A 21,606-nucleotide genomic window follows, 5' to 3' on the forward strand; every position below is an offset into this window, starting at 1 on the left:
ACAACGCTTATAGTGATAAAGTCATCCACTCAATTTCAAAGGATGAGGCTAACCCCAAATCAAGGGGAATATTCCCTCTAGGAATGTCATCTTGTATCATTCATGAACAAAACAACACGAAAAATAGATTCATCATAACCCATCTCTCATCATCTCTCTATCCAAACACACACAACCACTACGCTACAACAACATGCATGCAACAGTAGCAACAGATACAAGTCAATTATGATACATGGCCTAATATATTTCCAAATGCTAGAGAACATAATAATGGATACATGCATATACGACAGACATAGAGAAAGCAAACACCACACCTTCTACATTATAGTACCATACATTTCCTTTTCCTTATTATTAAAGCGGAACGGAAATGCCGCCTAAGAAGCTATCCATGTCTGCCGAATTATTAACACACGTACGATCATTCATGGACATCTTACATTGCTCCACGACCATCTATCTCAGGATTGTTCTAGCTGATGTTTGCCTTTGTGGGGACGACTCTCGTTCTCTTCGCCTCTACGGGTTTGCAGCCGACGCTCTCCATCCTCGTTCTTGTCACTCCATTCCTCTTTCCCACCTCCCCTCTGTCTTGGTTCTTCACACCTGGTTCTTCTGCCTCCTGTTGTCTCTGTCGTCCGCTCTGGTGAACCCGCATCGTTCCTATTCCTTGTGCTGCTTCCGTCGTCAGCTCCAGTAAATCGCTTTGTTCGTCAGCTCGAGATCGTGGATGGCTTGCTAAAAAAATCAGGTTTGTTTTCATTGGGTTTCCATTTCTGGAAATGATTAAGGCGAAGTAAATCTTCTTTCCTCAAAACATATACACTTTGGTGCATCTATTGCTATACTGATCCTTTTCCCCTGTGGAAATCCGATTTGTTGGGTTTCTGATCTATTTGGCTCTTTGCGTTTTTTAAATCCCCTCCTACAAATCCTGCTACCTCCACGTCTTTTTTGTTTGTTTGGAAAATTTGTTTCGTATCTCCCCTCCTCGTTTTTTGCTTCAGTTCGAAATCGATTTGGTGGGTTTCCGATCAATTCTGTTTCTTTCATTTTCTTAATCCCAACCTACAAATCCGGGTATCCACCCACCTTCTTGTTTTTTAGTTCACTTTGTTCAGAAAATTTTGTTTTGGATTTCCCCTTGGAACTTATCTAACTTAGTTTTGATTCTCTATTATTCTCTCCTTTTTTCCTACAGCCACCACAAATTAAAGTATGCTTTTCTAGCTTTTATTGTATCGTCAATGGTGTGTAAGAGGGTTAAATCTATGTTTAAAATGCTTTGTGATAGGATCTTTCCGTTTGAAGTCCAGTGCAGCGAAGTTGGAAGATACTTCTGATTCTTACAGATTTGGCAAAGGAGGTAATTGGCAATTACTTTAGTTGGTTATTCATTGGCCCACTACATGATGTATAGTGATTACAATTTTGTTTTGTCCATTGAGTTTACATGTTGCATTAAAGAGTTGAATCTATGTTTATAATATTTTGTGACAGGATCTTTTGGTTTGAAGCCCGGTTCGGCGAAGTTTGGAAATTACTACTAATCCTTACAGATTTCTCAAAGGAGGTAACTGACACTTAATTTAGTTGGTCCTTCATTGGCCAACTACATGATGTAATAGTGATTACAATTTTCTTTTGTGCACTGAGTTGATGTATTGCCTTTCCTGCTTTAGGTTCGGTTTATTTTAGATCTTTTCGTTCAAGCTCGTGCAATAGGACGTTTGATCCTTCTACAATTTGCTGGCGAGGTAATTGTTACTTGCTTTAGTCTATTATCCATTCCCGGTATTGGTATACTACATGATTCGTGCTAGGTACAATTTTATTTTGTACACTCAGTTCAAGTATTGCGTGCGATCATGTCTCTGCTTAATTGTAAAAGTACTCTATCTGCATTTACCCTTTTGAATCGGTTTTATCGATAAGGAAATGTTTGTCGTTTTATTTCAATTCTCAGATTTTTTTACATTGTGTCTATGTGTTCCATGTGCTTTAATAACTAGGTCTCTATACCGAAAAATCAATATATAACAGATCTAGGTAAACACCTATATAGGACAATATCTTTAGTATACATGAAACTAAGCTATACATATTTATTTTAATTCTTGAATTTTTTTATATTTTGTGTATGTGTTCCATGTGCTTCATGATGTGCTTCAAGAACTAGGTGTCTATACCAAAAGATCAATATGTAACAGATCTAGGTAAACACATATTTAGGATAATATCTTTAGTATACATGAAACTATGTTATACATATTAAGTTTCCCATACGTGTGACAAATGGGGTTCCTGCACAAATATCACTGCAAAACTAATCAAAGTAAATATATATATATATATATGAAATTTCCCAGTCCTCTAATTAACAATGTTTTGTGTGCAAAACTATCCTATGTTGTATATACGATTTAGACTCCCATTTGTCTAACCTACAATACTTATGTGTAGGAAACTAATCTATATTCGACCTAGAAGGCCCTTACAGACATTTGTTGTTACATACTAATACCACTTTGTGAACTAAAGTTATAATTCTACACTACACTTACTATTTGCATAAAGAAAATTCACAGATTAGCAAAACAAATACTTCTACTAAAAGTCACTATTATCTGATAAGATCTATTACACTATTTGAAGGTTTAAAATTGTGACCTCCAACTGGTACAGCCCACAGCAACAAAAGAACAAATCCAGGTTTCCCAAAAACCTAGTTTCAAAGACAAAACTATTGAAGAACTGCTTGACATAGATCCAGACATGTTCCCTATAATGAATGTTAAACCCTCTTGTATTCCATTTCTTACGTACTTAAATGATAAATTTATACTATTCACAACACCCCTTTCCTCTTATATAATGCAGCCACAAGGTTATAGATGCACCGTTACTATCACCTGCCTTGTACAAGATAGAAAATGGTGGTACCCATCTTGCAACAAGTGCAGGAAATTTGTAGGTCAATCATCTACTGGGTACCGCTGCACAACGTGTAATTGCACAGACGTCAAATTTAGGTAACTGCGTACACATAAAATTGGTTCACCACACTTCGTTTGGGTATAGAGGCTTCTTTCATTTACTGCATGCCTATTCAATGCTACAAAGCACTAATGTTTTCAATTGACGACTACAAACTCAGTTTCATTGCCACTAATTGATCATCCGAAGCAGAGTTCTTTTGTTTTGATAGTGTGGCCAGGCGAATAATGGGAAAACCTTGTGAAACTCTTGCTGCTGCAGCTCAAATTTCTCAGGGTCCTCCAGCAGACCTAGCCGCTATTGTCTCTCTGAAATTTATCTTTGCAGGTACCATAAACATGAGAGCATTCTCCGTGACAAATAGAGTATTTTCTATTCTCTCTATATTAACAAACCATGGAAGACAATCCTCAGTACCATCTTCCCTACTTACCTACCCCGAACAGCATCTTGTCACAAGATGATGTACTTGGCCTTACAACCACGCACCAGCGACATCATTTTCCAAATTATCCACTTCTAGCAGCCAAACAAACATGGTATGAAACTTATTCTTTACTATTATTTGCAACTTTTTACAAACATGTTATATGACTACAACCTAATGAAGTCCATTTGCTAGGCCCGATGATTGCTAGCATATCCTGATGTGCCACAGAATACAGAGGTAAATTTGATATACTTATATAGTTATCTTCTACACATTGAAAAAAGTGTGTACCTTTACATACCTAATACTCTCATAGCATATACTAAGAACCATTTTCTTTAGCTACACATCTATAGATTTAGGAAAATGACCTTCCAATCTGAACTACCAAGATAACTATACATGTTTTATTGTCTTCATCACAGGCGGATGAACACTACACAGATCAACTTAACAAGAACGAGCTTTCCTCACCACCGAAAATGTAAGTATTAGAGTATTATAAAAAAAGTAGGATAAACAATAGATACATTTTAATTTTACCACTAAAACTTATGTCCAGGATGAAGCACACCCAAGTCCTAGATTCTACAATTCCAGAAAAATGAAGCTTGTTACATCCTCATGACATGCATGAAGGTATAACACTATATATACTCCTTTGTGATACAAAACATATTACCCCCACGCATTATCTTTCACTCGCCTCAGTACCCATTAACAACAACAAATAATTAGGCAAACACTGTTAGCACAACTAATCCTATCTTCCTCTTTATGTAAAGGAATTTGCTTTTGCGTATCTATGGAGGGCTTCGTCACTTTTGAATGAAAAAACATTTATGTACATATAAATCACTTGGTGAAGCCTTTCTCAGGCCATGTGTGTTGATGCAACCTCTAGGAAAAACAATGCTATTAGTTGTTGACATATGCTACTTCAATACTGCTTGATATGTATTGCACTCTCAGTTTCGTCGACTGTTGGTCCAAACAGCATTTGTGTACATACAGACCAGTTGTATTAAACTTTCTAAATCTGTGTATACTAATGCAACCTCTCGAAAACACTGTTGTTAGCCCTTGACACGTATGCTATTTAAATGCTACTTAATATGTATTGCAATCTGGTTTTCCTGTACAGAACTGCTACAGTTCCCGTTCCAATATTAACCGGAAGCTTCTGCAACCTAGCAAAATTTCCTTAAGTCTGCTTTGTGTCCATGTATTTATGTGCTTCATAACGAATATCCTTCATATAACATTTCCACGCTACAATTTCTATCCACTTAAAGGCTTGTTCGTTTATATGTTAATACATGTGTATTGGATGGGATTAAGTTGGATTAAATCCATAGCAAGTAAAAATCCATCTCAATTTCACTCAATCCACACAAATACACATGGAATATGAATAACCGAACAAGCCCTAAATATACTCACACACATTCTAAAATACGGGTCAACAAGCGCGCATGGCGCACACAATACACTAGTAGTTTACACTATACTAGAATTATGCCTTTTGTTGCCATAGAGACAAAGTTATAGCTCACCATTTTAAGTTTGAACATGTGTTATATTCTACTTAAAATAATGTGTTCCCATGCACATCAACACTTGAAATATATTATAATTTTTAATGATTCATGGAAAATAATATAATAGTGATGATTAGCTCAAAGTACAATTATTTATAATGTGCGATTATATTATTCCCATTGCAACCCATGGATATGATCCTAGTTTATTGAATTTCTTCACCAATGGATAAGCTTCCATACAACAATACTATGCATTTGTAATTTATGAAAAAACACAACACAACACCAAATTTCAATATTTTGCAAGAGAATTCCTAATAAATAAAAAACACTGATTGCCATAGCCTTACAGGAAAAAACGAAAAGGTTCTCCCTTGCATGTGAATAAAATCATTTGGTGATGCTTAACAAGTGTGGTGAAAAAAGGGGAGAAGAACATGGTAAATCGAAGGCAAACTAGGTGCACATGTTGTTGAGCTTGTTCCAACTTCAAGGCACTTGCGTAAATCTATATTCTATTGTGAATAACATATTCCATTCTCTACACACAATTATATGGACACCCTATGAATGATGCAAAACTAAAGTTTGGTTATTCTTTATGTTGCATTTTGCCCCTTTTAAATGTTGGACAAACTTTTCCTTTTTGCGAAGAATGTTGGGCCAAGTTGTACAAATAAAACACAAGATGGCTATAAATAAGGTGCTAATATATGCATATTTTATTCTCTTTTAGGTTAAAAGCCCAAATTGATATGTTGATGTATTATTTTTTTTCATATGCAAATATTATCGCATAGAGGGATGTAAATTTATCGTACTAGTAAATTATTAAATGAGGAATTCTCAACAATAACCAATTGAAAATGCAAGGGTCAATACACAGAGAATTCCCATCATGAATTAACTCTCGTGTGACTTGCTTCCTTAGTAGCCATATTCCTGCACAGGAGTTTTCGTTGGCCATGTATTCTAACAATGTTAGTAGAAGACATAAAAAGACATACCATTATATGGTTAGTGTCATATGTACACACATGACTATATAACACGAAGTTTGTACCTACATCATGCCTTCCAAATGTACTCTAATATCCATATATGCATCCTTACATAATGTTCTATGGGTGATGTGAGAATTTACTATACATATATATTGTCATTAAAAATGAATTTGTTTCTATATTAAACTCTAAACTCTAAACCCTAAACCCTAAACAAACCAACCACTTGCATTCATTTAATTGACACTTGATATCTTCTATAGTTAATTAGATGGTTGAATCATAATAGATCAACATAGTTTTTGTTAATCATACGGAAAGGAAAAAGTACGCATGAACGTGAAATGGTGTTGGTCATTGTTCCAAAAATATGTTCTCAAACTCTATGAAAGAAACATCTAGAAAATAAGCATTTAGCAGAAGGGTGTGAAATAACAATGGTTTCTGTTAAATGTGGTCAACAAAATAAAATACTGTTTCTAACTCACCTTATAGAGGAGCAAAATAGTCACATTTAGAAATTGTCAGATGAATAGGCACAACTCCGTGGAAATCATCGTTATAAAAAAAATAAAAATGTATATGAGTACCCATAATGAACGCAGTTCTGGAACACAAAATTTAATATGTTTGAACATAGTTTCAGTGATTAGTTCTCTATTTTGTAAAAAGGGGAAAAGTATTGATGATTGTAATACGGTGGCCATCATCATTTGAAGCTATGTTCTCAACCGAAACAAAAAAATGCATTCAGTGTTTATCACATCTAAAGCAGCATTATCCACTCAGTAAGGTAAGAAGTAAAACAACAATACAATAGCCAGAAAATGATATGCCAACATTGCACTCTTTTAGTAAACACAGGAGGATGAATTCTAAACTTATTTAAAAGGTAACAATACCCATCTTTTGGTAAACGCTGTAGCATGGATTTTGATCCTTTTTTAAAAAAGATATTTGCAAATGTTTTGCATCTGCTGGCATCGATGTCAGTCGAACATAGACGGCGGCGGTCGGGTAAGCACTAAGTGAATGGCGGCCGGGTAAGCAAGAGGCGTATGTGCAAATATCAGAGAAAATTTAAAAAAAAAATCAAATTCACCATGAATGAAACGCTCACCAGTGTTTTTCGCGGTGGAGATGTCGCCTCGCGATGACGTAGTTGCCATGTTGCTGCTGCGCAATCCAAATGAAACCCGGCCAGGGATGAGGAACCGAGACTGCAATAGAAATCAAGCGTGATGGCGCTGAAGAAGGTGAAGAAGCAAAAACGCGAAATAAATCCAAGGTAAAGCAGATAGGGTTTGTCACCTGTTCGACAGCTGCTACAGCAATCGCGTGCGCCACGACGAGGACGACATCCGTGACGAGCAAGACAAGAGAGGAGAAGTGGTTGGGCGAGGGACGGATGCAGCTAGGCGAGGAGGCGAGCAGGAGACGAGCGGTGGGGGCACAACCTCCATCGATTCGACCACCACCTCGATGCTCGAGAGGCTATCTCGACCGGGGGTAGCATCATAGCGCCTTGATGGTGACAGCGGCGAGCGCGAGGTCTAGGGTAGGGGGCAGGTGCGGAGGACGGGGCGGGAGGAGGCAGGCGCAACGGGCACGGGGGAATCGCGAGCGGAGGATGGAGCCATGGAGGCGGGGGCGAGCTCACGGTATCCACTGTGGACGCGGGGAGGAGTACAGACGAGGATGGAAGGGATGCGGGGAGGAGTATGGAAGAGGCGGGCTAGGATGGAAGGGAGGCGGAGGAGGAGGATGGCGGTCGGATTTGCCGGCGGGGATCTCGGTCGGGGGGCGAGGGAAGGGGGTCACAGAGGTAGGGGCGGGCGTGGAGGGGCAGAATCGTGCACCGTGTGGACGCCTACACTACTGTCTTAAGAAGTAGTATAGATATAGTTATATATTATAGATATAGAATTTGTCTAGTTAAACACTAATATGTGGATGTTTGAATCCCTTATTATTAATGATTATGATTATATAGAATATAAATTGTCCATAATACCTCTATGTTATGGGAAGAGATAAGGTCTGGGCAAAATTATCTGTTCCCGTCCATTATGTCCTTATAGTCGGGTTGAGCTGGATTTATAGAATTATTACTGTTTGTTGCCAATTTGGATGGGATAACTATATTAAAATGGAAAAAAGGCGCACAAGAAAATATTTGCCGTATTGCATCACGTAACACGTTGTGCTAACAAAATCCTGTAACGAATTTATTGGATGTTGGTGCGAACATGTGAACATTAAGCAACTGGTATTCTATTCGAGCCCTATTACATAAAGAAATATAACCAGCTGAAAAATATGTATCCTACTTTCTGTTAATTTAGTATATATTTTAAAAAATTTAAGACAGCCTTAAGAGAATATCCAAATGACACATGCAACTATAACGTATATTCAATTAGGGAGTTTTTTTTTCTCAAATTATGGTTTCCCTCCTAACAAACTTTGCTAATATAAGTTTAGAATTTCAGGACAGAGAAAGTATTAAGAAAACATTTGCTACATATATGATATATCTTCCTGTTGACAATTTGGCATGCAGCGCTCTGTGCATATTTGGAAAACAAAAAATCTGGAGGGCCAGGCTGGAAAATTCCATTGCCAGCTTGCTGCGCGCCTGCGCTTCCTTCTCGAGGCGGCCCGCGGCCGGCTGTCAAATACTACGACCCCATCCCCCGATTCCAACCCCACGAGAACCCAAAGTCCCAAACCAAACGGCCGAACCCCTGTGCCGCGCAGGCTGCTGCAATGCTCTCCGTCTCCGCCTCCGATGGCGATCGCTCGCCGTGTCCGGTGGAGGCACGCCGCATCGTGGTTACCCACCGCCTCCCCCTCCACGCGGAGCCCAATCCCGACGCGCCGTACGGCTTCGATTTCTCCCTCGACGCCGACGCGCTCCCGCTCCAGTTGGCCCGCGGTCTTCCCCGCCCTGTGGTCTTCGTCGGCGCGCTCCCCTCCGCCGCGGCGTCGATCTCTGCGTCCGAGGAGCTCGAGGCCGATCTCCTCGCGCGCTTCGGCTGTAGCCCGGTGTTCCTGGACCCCGGCCTCCACAAGGACTTCTACGACGGATTCTGCAAGCGCTACCTGTGGCCGATGCTCCACTACCTCCTGCCGTTCACGCTCACGCCCTTCTTCGGCAGTGGCGGCCTGAAATTCAAAGCGAACCTCTACCGCGCCTACCTCACCGCCAACACGCAGTACGCCGAACGCGTGCTCGAGCAACTCAACCCCGACGAGGACCTCGTTTTCATCCACGACTACCATCTGTTGGCGCTCCCCACCATCCTCCGCCACAAGTCGCCGCGCGCCCGCATAGGCTTCTTCCTCCACACGCCCTTCCCCACCTCCGAGCTCTTCCGTACAGTCCCGGTTCGCGAGGACCTCCTCCGATCCCTCCTCAACGCCGACCTCGTGGGCTTCCATAACTACGATTACGCCCGCCACTTCCTCTCCGCCTGCACTAGGCTCCTCGGCGTCACCAGCCACACCCATCGCGGCTACATCAGCATCGACTACTGCGGCCGCGCTGTTTCCGTGAAGATCCTCGCCGGTGGTGTCGACATAGGCCAGCTACGTGAGGTGTTGTCGTCGCCCGAGACTGAAGCGAAGGCCAAGGAGGTTGCCACGAAGTTTGCCGGTCGTCAGTTGTTGCTCGGAGTAGACGATGTTGATTTGTTCAAGGGGATTGGCCTCAAGCTCTTGGCTATGGAGAGGCTGCTAGAGTCGCAGCCGGAGCTACATGGCCAGGTGGTGCTCGTGCAGATCAACAACCCGGTGCGGAGTCCTGGGTATGACACCGACGAGATTTGTGCGGAGCTGCAGGCGATGCGTAAGCGGATCAATGCCCGCTTCGCGACGCCGGCGGGGTATGAACCGATCGTGATCATCGAAGACCCCATGACGATGCACGAGAAGCTGGCGTTCTACACCTCGGCGGACATCTGCCTCGTCACCGCGGTGCGCGACGGCCTGAACAGGACACCGTACATCTACACCGTGTGCCGGCAGGAGGGTCCGATCTCCAGTGGCGTGGTGGGGGCACCGAAGGAGGGCGCCATCGTCCTGTCCGAGTTCGTCGGGTGCGCGACGTCCCTGGGCGGCGCGGTTCACATCAACCCGTGGAACGTGGACGCCGTTGCTGAGGGGATGCACATGGCGCTGAGGTTTAATGGGCGCGAGAAGCAGGTGCGGCAAGAGAAGCACTACAGGTTTGTTTCCACGCACGACATTGCCTACTGGGGGCGATCGCTCGACCAGGACCTGCAGAGGGCGAGCAAGGATCACGCGTCCATGAAGTTTATGAGCGTTGGGCTCGCCATGAGCTACCACATCGTCGTGCTTAGTCCCAACTTCCAGAAGCTCTCACCTGAGCACATCAATCCATCGTACCAGCGGGCAGGCAACAGGCTCATCTTACTGGACTATGATGAAACAGTAATGTTCCATCCGGGGCTGCTCGACAGACATCCTAGCCAGCGGTTGATTGGCATCCTGAATGAACTGTGCTCAGATCCAAAGAATACTGTCTTCGTAGTCAGTGGGCGGAGCAAGGATGAACTGGCTCGATGGCTTGAGCCCTGTGAAAGACTGGGGATCTCTGCAGAGCACGGCTACTTCACAAGGTAAACACCGTTTCCTCGATCCCATGTTCCCATGGCATGTACATCTTTTTGGCTTTGTGAAACAGATTGCTGCATTGCTCTTGTTGGCATTTGGTAAGTGACAGGTGGATAAGATGGCCTAGGCTAGGCCCCTAGCTAGGTGTGGGCAATTTTCAGTGTTTGGTGTTTGCTAATTCCTTTGCCATCAGGTCAATACGTACACTGTTCTGTTTGACTAACTGCTAATAGAAATTTTGTCGCTAATGGTTCTGAATTAGCGAGCTCACCATTGTACTTTTGACATACGCGTTGAACATACATGCATGCAGTTCTTGAAATAAATAAATCTGACCATGCATCATCTTGGTAGTGAGTTGATGATGTTGACTGTCTTTACTCCATATTGTAGTATAGTATGACAAGTAGTGCTTCCTATACGACGGCAGTTCCATTTGTCTCTGTATTCTACTACCAAAGTTATTATTCCGTGCGCATGTAGCTGCAAGGACATTCAGGAATAAGATTAGATTATTGGCTGCTTCTTGAAGTAACTATTATGTGTTTGTTTATCAGGTGGAGCAGGTATTCCCCATGGGAGTCACCCGACCTGAAGGTAGACTATGGTTGGAAAAAGATGGTTGAGCCTGTGATGGACCTTTACGTGGCTGTAACTGACGGGTCATCCGTTGAGACTAAAGAAACAGCATTGGTCTGGCACTACGAGGGAACTGATCCAGTTTTCGGACCAAGTCAGGCCAAGGAGCTCCGGGACCACCTGAGCGACGTGCTTGCCAAAGAGCCTGTATCTGTGAGAAGCGGCTACAATATCGTGGAGGTTAATCCTCAGGTACGTCAACATCTAACAATCTCACGTGCTAACCTTTTTAGATTAGATAGCTACTGGTATTATACACCACTCTTAATCATCTGTACCCTCTGTGTGTGGGCACAAGCCAAGACGAAAAGAACAAGCCTCGAAATTCCACCGGTAGCTGTCGCGATCAATCAAGTGTAGCTTTCAGACCAAAACGCATTTAGATTAGACTGGAGGTTAATCAAGTGTAGCTTTATGTTCAACCACCATATATCTCTTTAGCATATAGTTTAACATTTTTAGTCGTCTGTATTGGCTGATAAAATTTTGATGAGCCATGCTCGCGTTGCCTAGGCTTGACTCTATTCTATTGATTATGTTCACCACTGCCTAGTTATCTTTGGTTCCCAAATGTGCCAAGTTAATCTCGATGAACGGATTTTTTTTTCCTCACAACAAGTTATTGTATTCTTTTGAAGGAGGTGGACAAAGGAACCGCCGTGCAGAGAATCATTGCGGCCATGAGAGATCGGGGAAGAATGCCAGACTTCATCCTATGCGTCGGCGACGACGCGTCCGACGAAGACATGTTCAAGGCTGTCACTGCACCGTCCAACAAGTCCGCGTTCCCAGAGGATGCCGAGGTATTCGCTTGCACCATCGGAACCAAGCCAAGCCTGGCCAAGTACTACCTGGACGACCCCGTGGAGGTACTGTCGATGCTCAAGGGCCTGATCAAGTCGTCGGTGGAGGAGCGTCCCGGGGACGGGGAAGGGCCGTCGCGGGTCTCGTTCGACTGAGAGAAGAGGCTCATTTTGTCGAGATATTCTTCGTTCTTTTTTGTAACAAAAGGGTTAGGAAAATGGCCAGGAGGGTGCAAAGGAAGAAAACAAAAATCCACTAGGCTGATAGGTTACTGATGGCTGATCATTAGCGCGAATGACAACAGGGTTCTGGTTCATTTTTTGCAATCCTCAGTAGTAGTAGTGTCCTTGTACAATTCCTCAGAAATTTTGTCCAAAGATTGGAACGAAGGAAAGACAGGGTACAAAGAAATCATATCGCTGGACGCTCCATCTGGTAGTACCGTACCGTAGTAGCCGGCACAAGGACACATGACAGCAGTGGGCAGTGTAGCAGTACAATTGTTACGTCTTCCCGCGGCACACATGACAGATTGTTTTTGCTTCAAGACCATCGACTCAATCGTTTCACTTATTAAGCGCCCCCGCACTGTCCAGTGGCATTTGTTGTTGGCGTTTAAAGCCGGCCGACCGTGTCCGTGTGTGTGTTTGCAGCGGGAGCCGGCAGGAAGACAGCGAGCAGTCGAGCACCGAGCAGAGTACTGTACGGGCCAAGACAACGTGTGACGAGTTGCTTCGCTGGCAGCTGGTCATCATGCTCTAGGCATTTATCAAAGCCGTGTTCTGAGCGCGGCTCTCTCGTCTTTTTTGCCTCCCTTGGCAGGTCCGGTTCTTCGCAGGGCAACGATCTGGACGTTGACTCAAGGGCTAGCTGGCTGGCCCTTGGCAGGGCCGGTTCTTCGCTCCGTGGCTCGCGTGTTGTGGTCCGCAGTCCGCACCTCGCATTTCGCCTTGCTCGTCGTGCCTGCTGGCTAGGTGGTGGTGTCCGCGTCTCCCCCTACGACGACGACAACAAGCTTGCGGACAGGTCCTTGTCCGTTGATCGCCGTCGGTGACTCCCACCGGGGAGCTTGCTTCCCCGCTGCCGTGCCGTGCCGTGCCGTTTCGTGCGCAGCTACTTGCTTCCTCGCCACGTGCCTTAATTTCCCCCCTCTCGTGTTTTCGCGATCCGTAGGTGCCAAATTCTTGGAGAATTGTACCTCTCTCACCAGTCACGCCACGCGGCGAACGTGCCAGCAAGGACATTCTCCACGCCTGGGCTCTCCGCTAAAGGGCGGTCCAAAGTACGAGCGGGTGCGAGTCATAATTGGACTTGTACTAGGGGGCATGCAATAATTTGTAACGTTTTAATTGCCTCGTTTGTGGCCGAAAGCATCGATGGATCGGGGACAGCAGGACGAACCAGGTAGCTAGCTCGTCGGTCGTCGCAGCGAAGGTCTCTTGCTCGGTCAGCTTAGGACCCGGCCCGGCCCAGGTTGCGGCGCTGCTGCTGCTCGTGTAGACCCGCGGATGCGTTCGCGATCGGGAAGAACCCTTTCGGAATGCGCCTGCCGTGTGTGTGTGTGTCAAGGCGAAATGCAAATCCATCCGGCTTGCCGGACGAGGTCTTTTTCCACCAGCGACTTTTTCTTTCTTTCTTTTCGGTTGAAAACGATGGCACCAAACCAAAGCGAACAGCATATCGCTGCAGTGACACGTACGCTGATCGAGTGGATAACTTCTGTCAGTGTACAAACTTTCGGTCGTTAATAAGTTGCCATGCAGTTAACTGGAACATGAGTACACATGTACAGCTAACTTCCATGATACTATACTTATATTATATACGTATTCGATAGCCTTGTCCTCATTCGGCGGTTTCCACGATACATACTCTTTTTGAACTGAACGAGTGTTGTTCTCGGAGCCCTGCTCCTGACACTGACCCATATCTACTTACATTTTCCATGCTTCAAGCACAAACTTTGTCAGGCTTCTTTTTGGTTCAGCTTTCTCGGTTAGATTCTCTACCAAAAATCTCTCTCGCGCGCACCTCTCCCTCTCCCGACAGCGCCACCGCTCCACCTCGCCGACGGCCGCGCCCGCCTCGCATCGCCGGGCCTCCTCGGTACCCCGGCTCCTCGCTCGCCAGTGCCGGAGTGCCGGCCGCGTCTTCTCCAGCACCTTTCGCCTCTACGACTCCCACCGCCAGCCACCTCCGACCCGCCATCGGCCACGCACGCCCGCTGCCTACACTCACACCCGCCACCATTGTCGATCGTGCTCGCGCACGCATGCCGCTACGTAAATATTCTTCATCTTGTGGTGTTTCCTAAGTAGTCATTTTATATATAAATAAATAGTTTCTATGTTAAATATTCACTACCGGAATTTGGCTTTTTGCCGAGTATCATATTCTTTGCCGAGTGTTTTTTTTCGGCACTCGGCAAGAAGCTCTTTGCCGAGTGCCACGCAAAAAACCCTCGGTAAAAGAAAACACTTGGCGAAAAAGCTCTTTGCCGAGTGTTTTATTTTTTGACACTCGGCAAAGAGTTTCTTTGCCGAGTGTCTTTTTTTGACACTCGGCAAAGGGCTCTTTGCCAAGTGTCACAAATACAACACTCGGCAAAGAGCTCTTTGCCGAGTGTTTTTTTACAACACTAGGTAAAGACAATTTAACAATCACATTTTAAAGTGGTAAATTAATTCAAATGAAAAAGTTTTCAACTACAAATTTGTATAACTTATCATGATGTACAATTTATATATTGAACATTTCTTCATATGACAAAATAAAAATAAATTTGTTCATAAAACATAGATCTCTCTCGTAGTTTATAAACGTATAAAATTTGTGCATATTGTTAGAACCATCATGTGAGATAAACAAATGACCAAACAACCAAAATAAACTTTGTAGATCTTGAGAAGTTATAGAAGTTTATAATTGACAACTTTTTCATTTGAAGTCATATTGTCAACGAAAACTACGTCTGAATTTAAAAATTTTAAAATTTGAATTTTCAAAACGACTTCGAAAGAAAAAAACCACCAACATGAAAGTTGTAGGTATTGAAGAGTTATGAAACTTTGTAGTTGACAATGTTATGGTTTGAAATCATCTTGTTATGCACAATTATGTTTGAATTTTGAAATTTGAAAATTTTAAACTATCTCGGATGGAAAAACCACCAAAATAAAAGTTGTAGGTCTTAAAATGTAATGAAACTTTGTAGTTGACAATTTTTTGATTTGAAATCATCTTATCATTTAAAAATTCGTGTGAAGTTTTCAAATTTAAAATTTAAATTTTGTAAACGGTCTCGGATGTAGAAACTATTAAAATAAAACTTGTAGATCTCAAAAAGTTATGCAACTTTATAGTTGGTCACATTTTCAAATGAACTCATTTAGTGTCTTAAATAATCAAATTACTCTCGGGTTGTTATAGTATATGGGGAATGAAAACGTAATATAGATATAATTGGTGTAGTAGTGTAGTGGTATAGGAGGGTATGCGTGAGAGAGGTTGCGAGTTCGAATCTCACCATTTACAAAACATATAAATTTGATTCAAAATAATAGTGAAAAATGATAGGGCAATGGGTAAGGTAATAGGTGGTGGTAGGGTTGAAGAGTTGTTCCTAAAATTTAAAAAAATGTTTTGTTTTTTTTTAAAAAAAATCGATTCTTAATTTGCCGAGTGTTTTTCTCTGCCGAGTGCTTTTCGACACTCGGCAAAGTCTTTGCCAAGTGCCCGAAAAAAAGTACTCGACAAAGATCCCTTTGCCGATAAAATATTTGCCAAGTGTTACACTCGGTAAAAGCTTTGTCGAGTGTAAAATAGCCTTTGCCGAGTGTCTTAGACACTCGGCAAAGAACACGATTCCGGTAGTGATTATTTAGTTTGGTATGTTCAGAATTTGATTATCTAATTAAATTAGCTTGATTTAGTTTATTTAGACGTGTGTAGATAACTTAAATTTTTAATTTTCGAGTGTAATTATTATGTCCTCGAAAATAAGGTTATTTTATATTATTTGTCACCCATAACAATGTTATTTTGTATGTAATATTGTATTGTTGGTTTATTAGTTGAACTATGTAATATTAGATGATTGTTCTCGTTATTCGTAGAGTATCGCAGTGTCAACAAACGAAACTTAGGTGTCACCCATTTCGCCCCAACACACGTCACATGCAGTCCCATGTGAGGTGTGTTGGGCTGGAATTGTCACTTTATTGGACAACCTCGTTATGACTGACATAGCCCGTGTTTAAAACAAAGACATGTGCTCGTGCGTAGTTTCGTCAGCATAACCCATTTGTTCTCCAATTGCACTATTTTCAGATGTGCAATTAAAGAACAGACAGAGTTATGTTGCCGAAATTTCGCACGAGCACATGCCTTGTCATAAGCACGGGCTCGTCGGTCACTCCTGGATGGGTTTAGAACCTATCCTTTTCTATAGATGTAGGGGTGTGATTTCTTCGTAATAACCGACGGTCCATGAATTACTTAACTAATTAATTTAACGTATCTGTTGAAACGAAGACCGTAAAGACTTTGCCGAGTGTCTTAGACACTCGGCATAGTACGCGATTCGAGTAGTGATTATTTAGTTTGGTATGTCCGACTGTCAGAATTTGATTATCTAATTAAATTAGCTTGATTTAGTTTATTTAGACGTGTGTAGATAACTTAAATTTTTAATTTTCGAGTGTAATTATTATGTCCTCGAAAATAAGGTCATTTTATATGATTTGTCACCCATAACAATGTTATTTCTTATATAATATTGTATTGTTGGTTTATTAGTTGAACTATGTAATATTAGACGATTGTTCTAGTTATTCGTAGAGTATCGCAGTGTCAACAAACGAAACTTAGGTGTCACCCATTTCGCCCCAACACACGTCACATGAAGTCCCATGTGAGGTGTGTTGGGCTGGAATTGTCAATTTATTGGACAGCCTCGTTATGACTGACATAGCCCGTGTTTAAAACAAAGACATGTGCTCGTGCGTAGTTTCGGCAGCATAACCCCTTTGTTCTCCAATTGCACTATTTTCAGATGTGCAATTAGAGAACAGGCAGAGTTATGTTGCCGAAATTTCGCACGAGCACATGCCTTGTCATAAGCACGGGCTCGTCGGTCACTCCTGGGTGGGTTTAGGACCTATCCTTTCCTATAGATGTAGGGGTGTGATTTCTTCGTAATAACCGACGGTCCGTGAATTACTTAACTAATTAAGTTAACGTATCTGTTGAAGCGAAGACCGTCCGCCCCCTCGATCAGTTTTCTTTAACATCAATTGGACATGTTATATCACAGATACAGGAAGCGGAGGGTACCTCGATCGGTATTGGATTCGAGGTCTTCTTCTAGAACCGTTGATGGCATTAAAGCGAAGGGACTACCGTTTAAAATAGGGGCTCCTCATGGCTTCGCGAAGGCGACCCTACTAGCTCGGACAGTTCCGAGCGACAGCCTCGGCAAGATTGAAGACATGGCACCATAGGGCGAAGGGTGCCACGCGCTAGCGAGGACCGCGTCGCCCAACGGCGGGGCCCAGTCCACGTTTCTGCTGTGGTTCAGGCCCATTTGTAAGCTCCTCCATGGGGTAGGGTTTGTTGTGTATTTGATCAGGTTGTACTTAACATCGCTGTAATGACCCCGTAAGGGGGAATATTCTGGAGCTATAGTAGGTAATCAGGGGCATAACATTACTTAAGAGGGCACACCCACCTACCCGGTTACCTATAAATACTCTCGCAGTGTACATTGATGGGACACCATTACAAGATGCTATAGTTCCATGCCTATTGTTTTGTTGAGCACCAGAGTACCCTCTTTCTCGAGTGCTTGGGCCCGCTTGACCATGTGTCAATCGGTACCAACAATATCGTATCTAGTATGGCGGAGGATAATCGTTGGATGTATGATGGTTGGAAGAAGAGAGGTATAGGTCGTCGGGCATTAGTTAGTGGGTCCCACTTTCTCCCATTACGTCTATTAGCGAGTCTAATGGACGATGGATGCTTTCGGGCGTCGAAATTGCCTTATTTCCGACATGTTAAAGGCCGAGAGACAGCTATCATCGGATGTAAGGCTAAAGCCATCAGGAATAGGTTATTTTCGACGATTTAGACCTTATTTCCAAGGGTTTGGGCCGTCGAAAATTTCTCGTTTTACTTTTGTGAATCAAAGGGATACCTCTAACGAGTTCTGAATAATCACAAAATTCCACTTTGTTTCCATCACAATTTGTAGAAGTATTTACCGAAGGGGTTGGCCCTAACCGGTTAGCGTAGGATGTACTACGAGCTGGTAGTGTGCGTACCTAGGTTTATTTCACTGTGATGATCATTCTAGGTCATAGCTACTTGCCAAACAAGCAAGTGGAGGTAGCAGGCTTGGTCGCTTTGTCTTGACTCATGTGTGGGGGATGAATATCCCCGGGTCCACACAACTGTGAAAATACACCCGGGCCACACAACGTTCACCCCCTTTAGGCGTCCCGTTGTGGGCCGGGTAAAAGGATGCGACGAAAGCGAGCCAGTCCAAGGGCGAAAGAGGCCCATGTCCGAGTTAGCCGCGACACAAGCGCAAATATGTCGGGCTAGGTCTGTTCTGCGCGCCCGACATCCTGAACCGCCGGCGATAGCTCGGGCGTGGGAACGCGGCATTTCCTCGAGATAATGGAAGACTGTTCGCTACTAATTAGGGGATAAGTAGGGAGATAGTAATCAACTCTTATGCGGGGAGCCCTCTCTGGTTGTGTATATAAGGCAGGAGACACCCCTACCATTTTCATCTAATCCACAACCCATCATATTAGCAGTCACAACCTATAAACCCATACATAAAACTACTACAAGAAGTAGGGTATTACGCTTCTCAAAGCGGCCCAAATCTGCATAAGCTTGTGTGTTTCCCTCTCGTGCAACAGCACGAACCATCGAGTCACAATCTACGACATCGTCCTACCCAAAAGCACCATGAGGGTAACCCCGGGTGTGCAGTCGAACACAAACACCGACAGCTGGCGTGCTAGGTCGGGGGTGCATCGTCGATTAACACTGACTCCATGGCCGTCGTTTTCAAGAGCAAGATCACCTTCAGCTCAAGAGCAATTTTCTGCTTCGGGACCATCTCCTGCATGGCAGATGTAGAGGGAACTCTACACCACATATAACAACTCCACCCGAGAAGAGATCCTCCTCGGGATCACCAAAAGAAGATGTGGTGAAATCGCGAACCATGCCAGCAACCCCGCCAATGGCACGACAGAGCGTGGTCCAGCACGAGGCAAGGCTCAGGATCCCCCAGAGGGTAGAAGGTCGGTCAACCATGGCCTCCCCAACTCGACGAACTCCGTTATCCACCTCGCCCACGGATCACCCGGCAAAAGGAGGTGAACACTCCGAACCGGGGCAGAGAAGCGCAGCGGACGGCCACCCCGATTCGTCCACCCTCAAAGGAGAACGGGAAGGAGCACACCGCTACACCTACTCCTTTCTTCCTAGATGTCCTCTTCATTCAGAGGTCAGTATTTTGCACTGTAGAACTTTGAAATTCATTGGGTGCTCCGAAGGTGCACCCAATGGGTGTAGCCCCCGAGCTTCGAGTGGATTTTTGAAAATAATCCACTCAAAGGTCTTCGTCTCTTGCTGTTTTTCAGAAATCATCCTTTTCTTTTGTTGAATGCCATAGAGATCAGCATTATATCATTAACGTTATGCTTTAGAGGTCAGCATACATTTTTGTCTTTGAGGCCGAGTACACAATCTGTCCATATCTTGCTAGGTCTTGCGATTTATTTGATCTGCGACTGATTGGACGTTCGACAGATGGCCTTTGGCTAGTCTTCATATCACTTCGTGCTTCAGTGCTTCTGTCGATTAGACTTGTACCTCATCAGCTATATTTGGCTTTCCTTTGATACCTGTTGATATCTCTCTTCTGTCTTGAGGTATTCATTGCGTATACTGTATGGATGTGACTACTTGGGAAAATCTATTGAAAATTCCTGGACGTCCCCCCCAATGGGTGTAGGCAAGGGACGGCTTGGTGCGCTGAGCGTTTAGCAAACTGTTTCTGAGTAGTAACTTGACGTGACTGCGAGTGTAATCATATCGCCCTAGCAGTTGACTGAAGTCCCAATGGGTGTTGTGTTTCGTGGAACGGCGTCAGTCGCCTGATGTGTCTCCAGACGGTTTTAATTGCATATTGAATTTTTGTGACTGTTCGGTGGTCGTGGTAGGAGGTGAGCGGTTGTCTTCTTCTTCTATAAATAGCGTTCTTTCTTCTCTGACATTTTCACATCTCTTACTGCTGCTCGCTGTTTACTTGCTTCTCTTTCCTTCTACTCCACCATGGGCAAGAGCAAGAAGGGTGGTAGTTCTTCGCATCACTCCAGCGACAAGCGGAAGCGTGAGCCGACTCCTCCCTCGGAGGACTTCGGCGACTCGCAGTACTCGGAGGAGGAGTTCTCCTCTGAGTCAGAGGGCTCACCGGTCCATGCCTCTCCCCCGGCGTCGTCTGATGACTCAGACGACTCCCAGGGGATCGCCGCAGAGGTTTGGACCTACATCCGGGCGTCGAGCGTGCCAGGCTCGAGGGCTCAGATGAGTCGGAGTACTCCTCGGACGAGGAGAACTCCTCGGACTCGTCTGAGGAGGGCGGCGGCGGCGATGGCGGTGACGGCGACGACGACGGAGGCGATGATGACGGCGGCGGTGACAGAGGCGAAGGCGACATCAAGGGCGGTGACGGCGGCAGCAAAGGTGGCAGCCGCGACGGCGGCGATGGCAGCAGCAAGGGTAGCAACAAGGCCAGTGGCTAGGCGCCACTGATTTTAAGTGTTAGTATATATTAGTAGTAGAAGTAGTATTAGTAAAATAATGTAGTAGTAGTTAGTAGTATAGTGTAGTGAAATATAATGTAGTAATGGGGAGGACATCAACTCATAATGAGTTGATTTGTAAGTTCAATAGTGCTTCCCTTTTATAATGGAGAATGATTACGCCCAATTCTGTGTGCACCATTTTGCCTTCCTGTCAATCGTCGATTGTGCTAATGTTTACTGTAGATGTTGTTTCCGAATGTAATGCTTGAGTAGCGACTTAAAATCGTTGAGTCGCGCTTCAGTCTGCCTTCTTCGTGATGTCAGCGCTTTAGTGGTAGCGGCCGAGTCCTTTGGAGTCACGTTGTCGCTTTAGGAATAACAGCCGAGTGATTATCAGCAATGTCGGCGCTTTTAGAAGTGATAGCCGAGTGATAGCGGGCCACGTCGGTGTTTTAGAAATAACGACCGAGCGGTTACTGGTGATGTCGGCATTTTAGAGGTAACAGCCGAATCCTTTGAAGCCACGTCACTGCTTTAGGAATAACAACCGAGTGACTGCTGGCGACGTCGGCGTTTTAGAAGTAACAACCGAGTGATAACGGGCCACGTCGGCCGCTTTGGAAACAATGGCCGAGTGAAGTCTGGTAACGTCAGCGTTTTTAGAAATAACAACTGAGTTAAATTGGGCCGCGTCGGCCGTTTTGGAAATAACG

At 44.1% G+C, this 21,606-nt stretch overlaps 1 protein-coding gene and 1 long non-coding RNA gene across 2 annotated transcripts; one reads left to right on the forward strand and one right to left on the reverse strand.

Annotated features, from left to right (window-relative positions):
- Positions 1–288: 288 nt before the first annotated feature.
- On the reverse strand, positions 289–7,860 carry LOC103653321 (uncharacterized). The gene is made up of 3 exons (XR_002269102.3): positions 7,293–7,860; positions 7,102–7,201; positions 289–744 (listed from the first exon to the last, which is right to left on the reverse strand). It is a non-coding gene; the product is annotated as an uncharacterized lncRNA (long non-coding RNA).
- A 786-nt stretch (positions 7,861–8,646) lies between these two features.
- Positions 8,647–12,476, forward strand: LOC100501519 (alpha,alpha-trehalose-phosphate synthase [UDP-forming] 5). The gene is made up of 3 exons (XM_008679492.3): positions 8,647–10,624; positions 11,177–11,450; positions 11,897–12,476. The coding sequence occupies exons 1-3, from the start codon at positions 8,751–8,753 to the stop codon at positions 12,215–12,217; spliced, it is 2,469 nt and encodes an 822-aa protein (XP_008677714.1). The 5' UTR covers positions 8,647–8,750; the 3' UTR covers positions 12,218–12,476.
- Positions 12,477–21,606: the final 9,130 nt, after the last annotated feature.

This window comes from Zea mays, chromosome 4, assembly GCF_902167145.1.
Source record: "Zea mays cultivar B73 chromosome 4, Zm-B73-REFERENCE-NAM-5.0, whole genome shotgun sequence".
Taxonomy (NCBI): Eukaryota; Viridiplantae; Streptophyta; class Magnoliopsida; order Poales; family Poaceae; genus Zea; species Zea mays.

Coding starts and splice junctions, on each gene's coding strand:
- LOC100501519 (XM_008679492.3), top strand. CDS start 8,751: ATGCTCTCCGTCTCCGCCTCCGATGGCGATCGCTCGCCGTGTCCGGTG. Junction 10,625..11,176: donor GAGCACGGCTACTTCACAAG/GTAAACACCGTT, acceptor TTTGTTTATCAG/GTGGAGCAGGTATTCCCCAT. Junction 11,451..11,896: donor TCGTGGAGGTTAATCCTCAG/GTACGTCAACAT, acceptor ATTCTTTTGAAG/GAGGTGGACAAAGGAACCGC.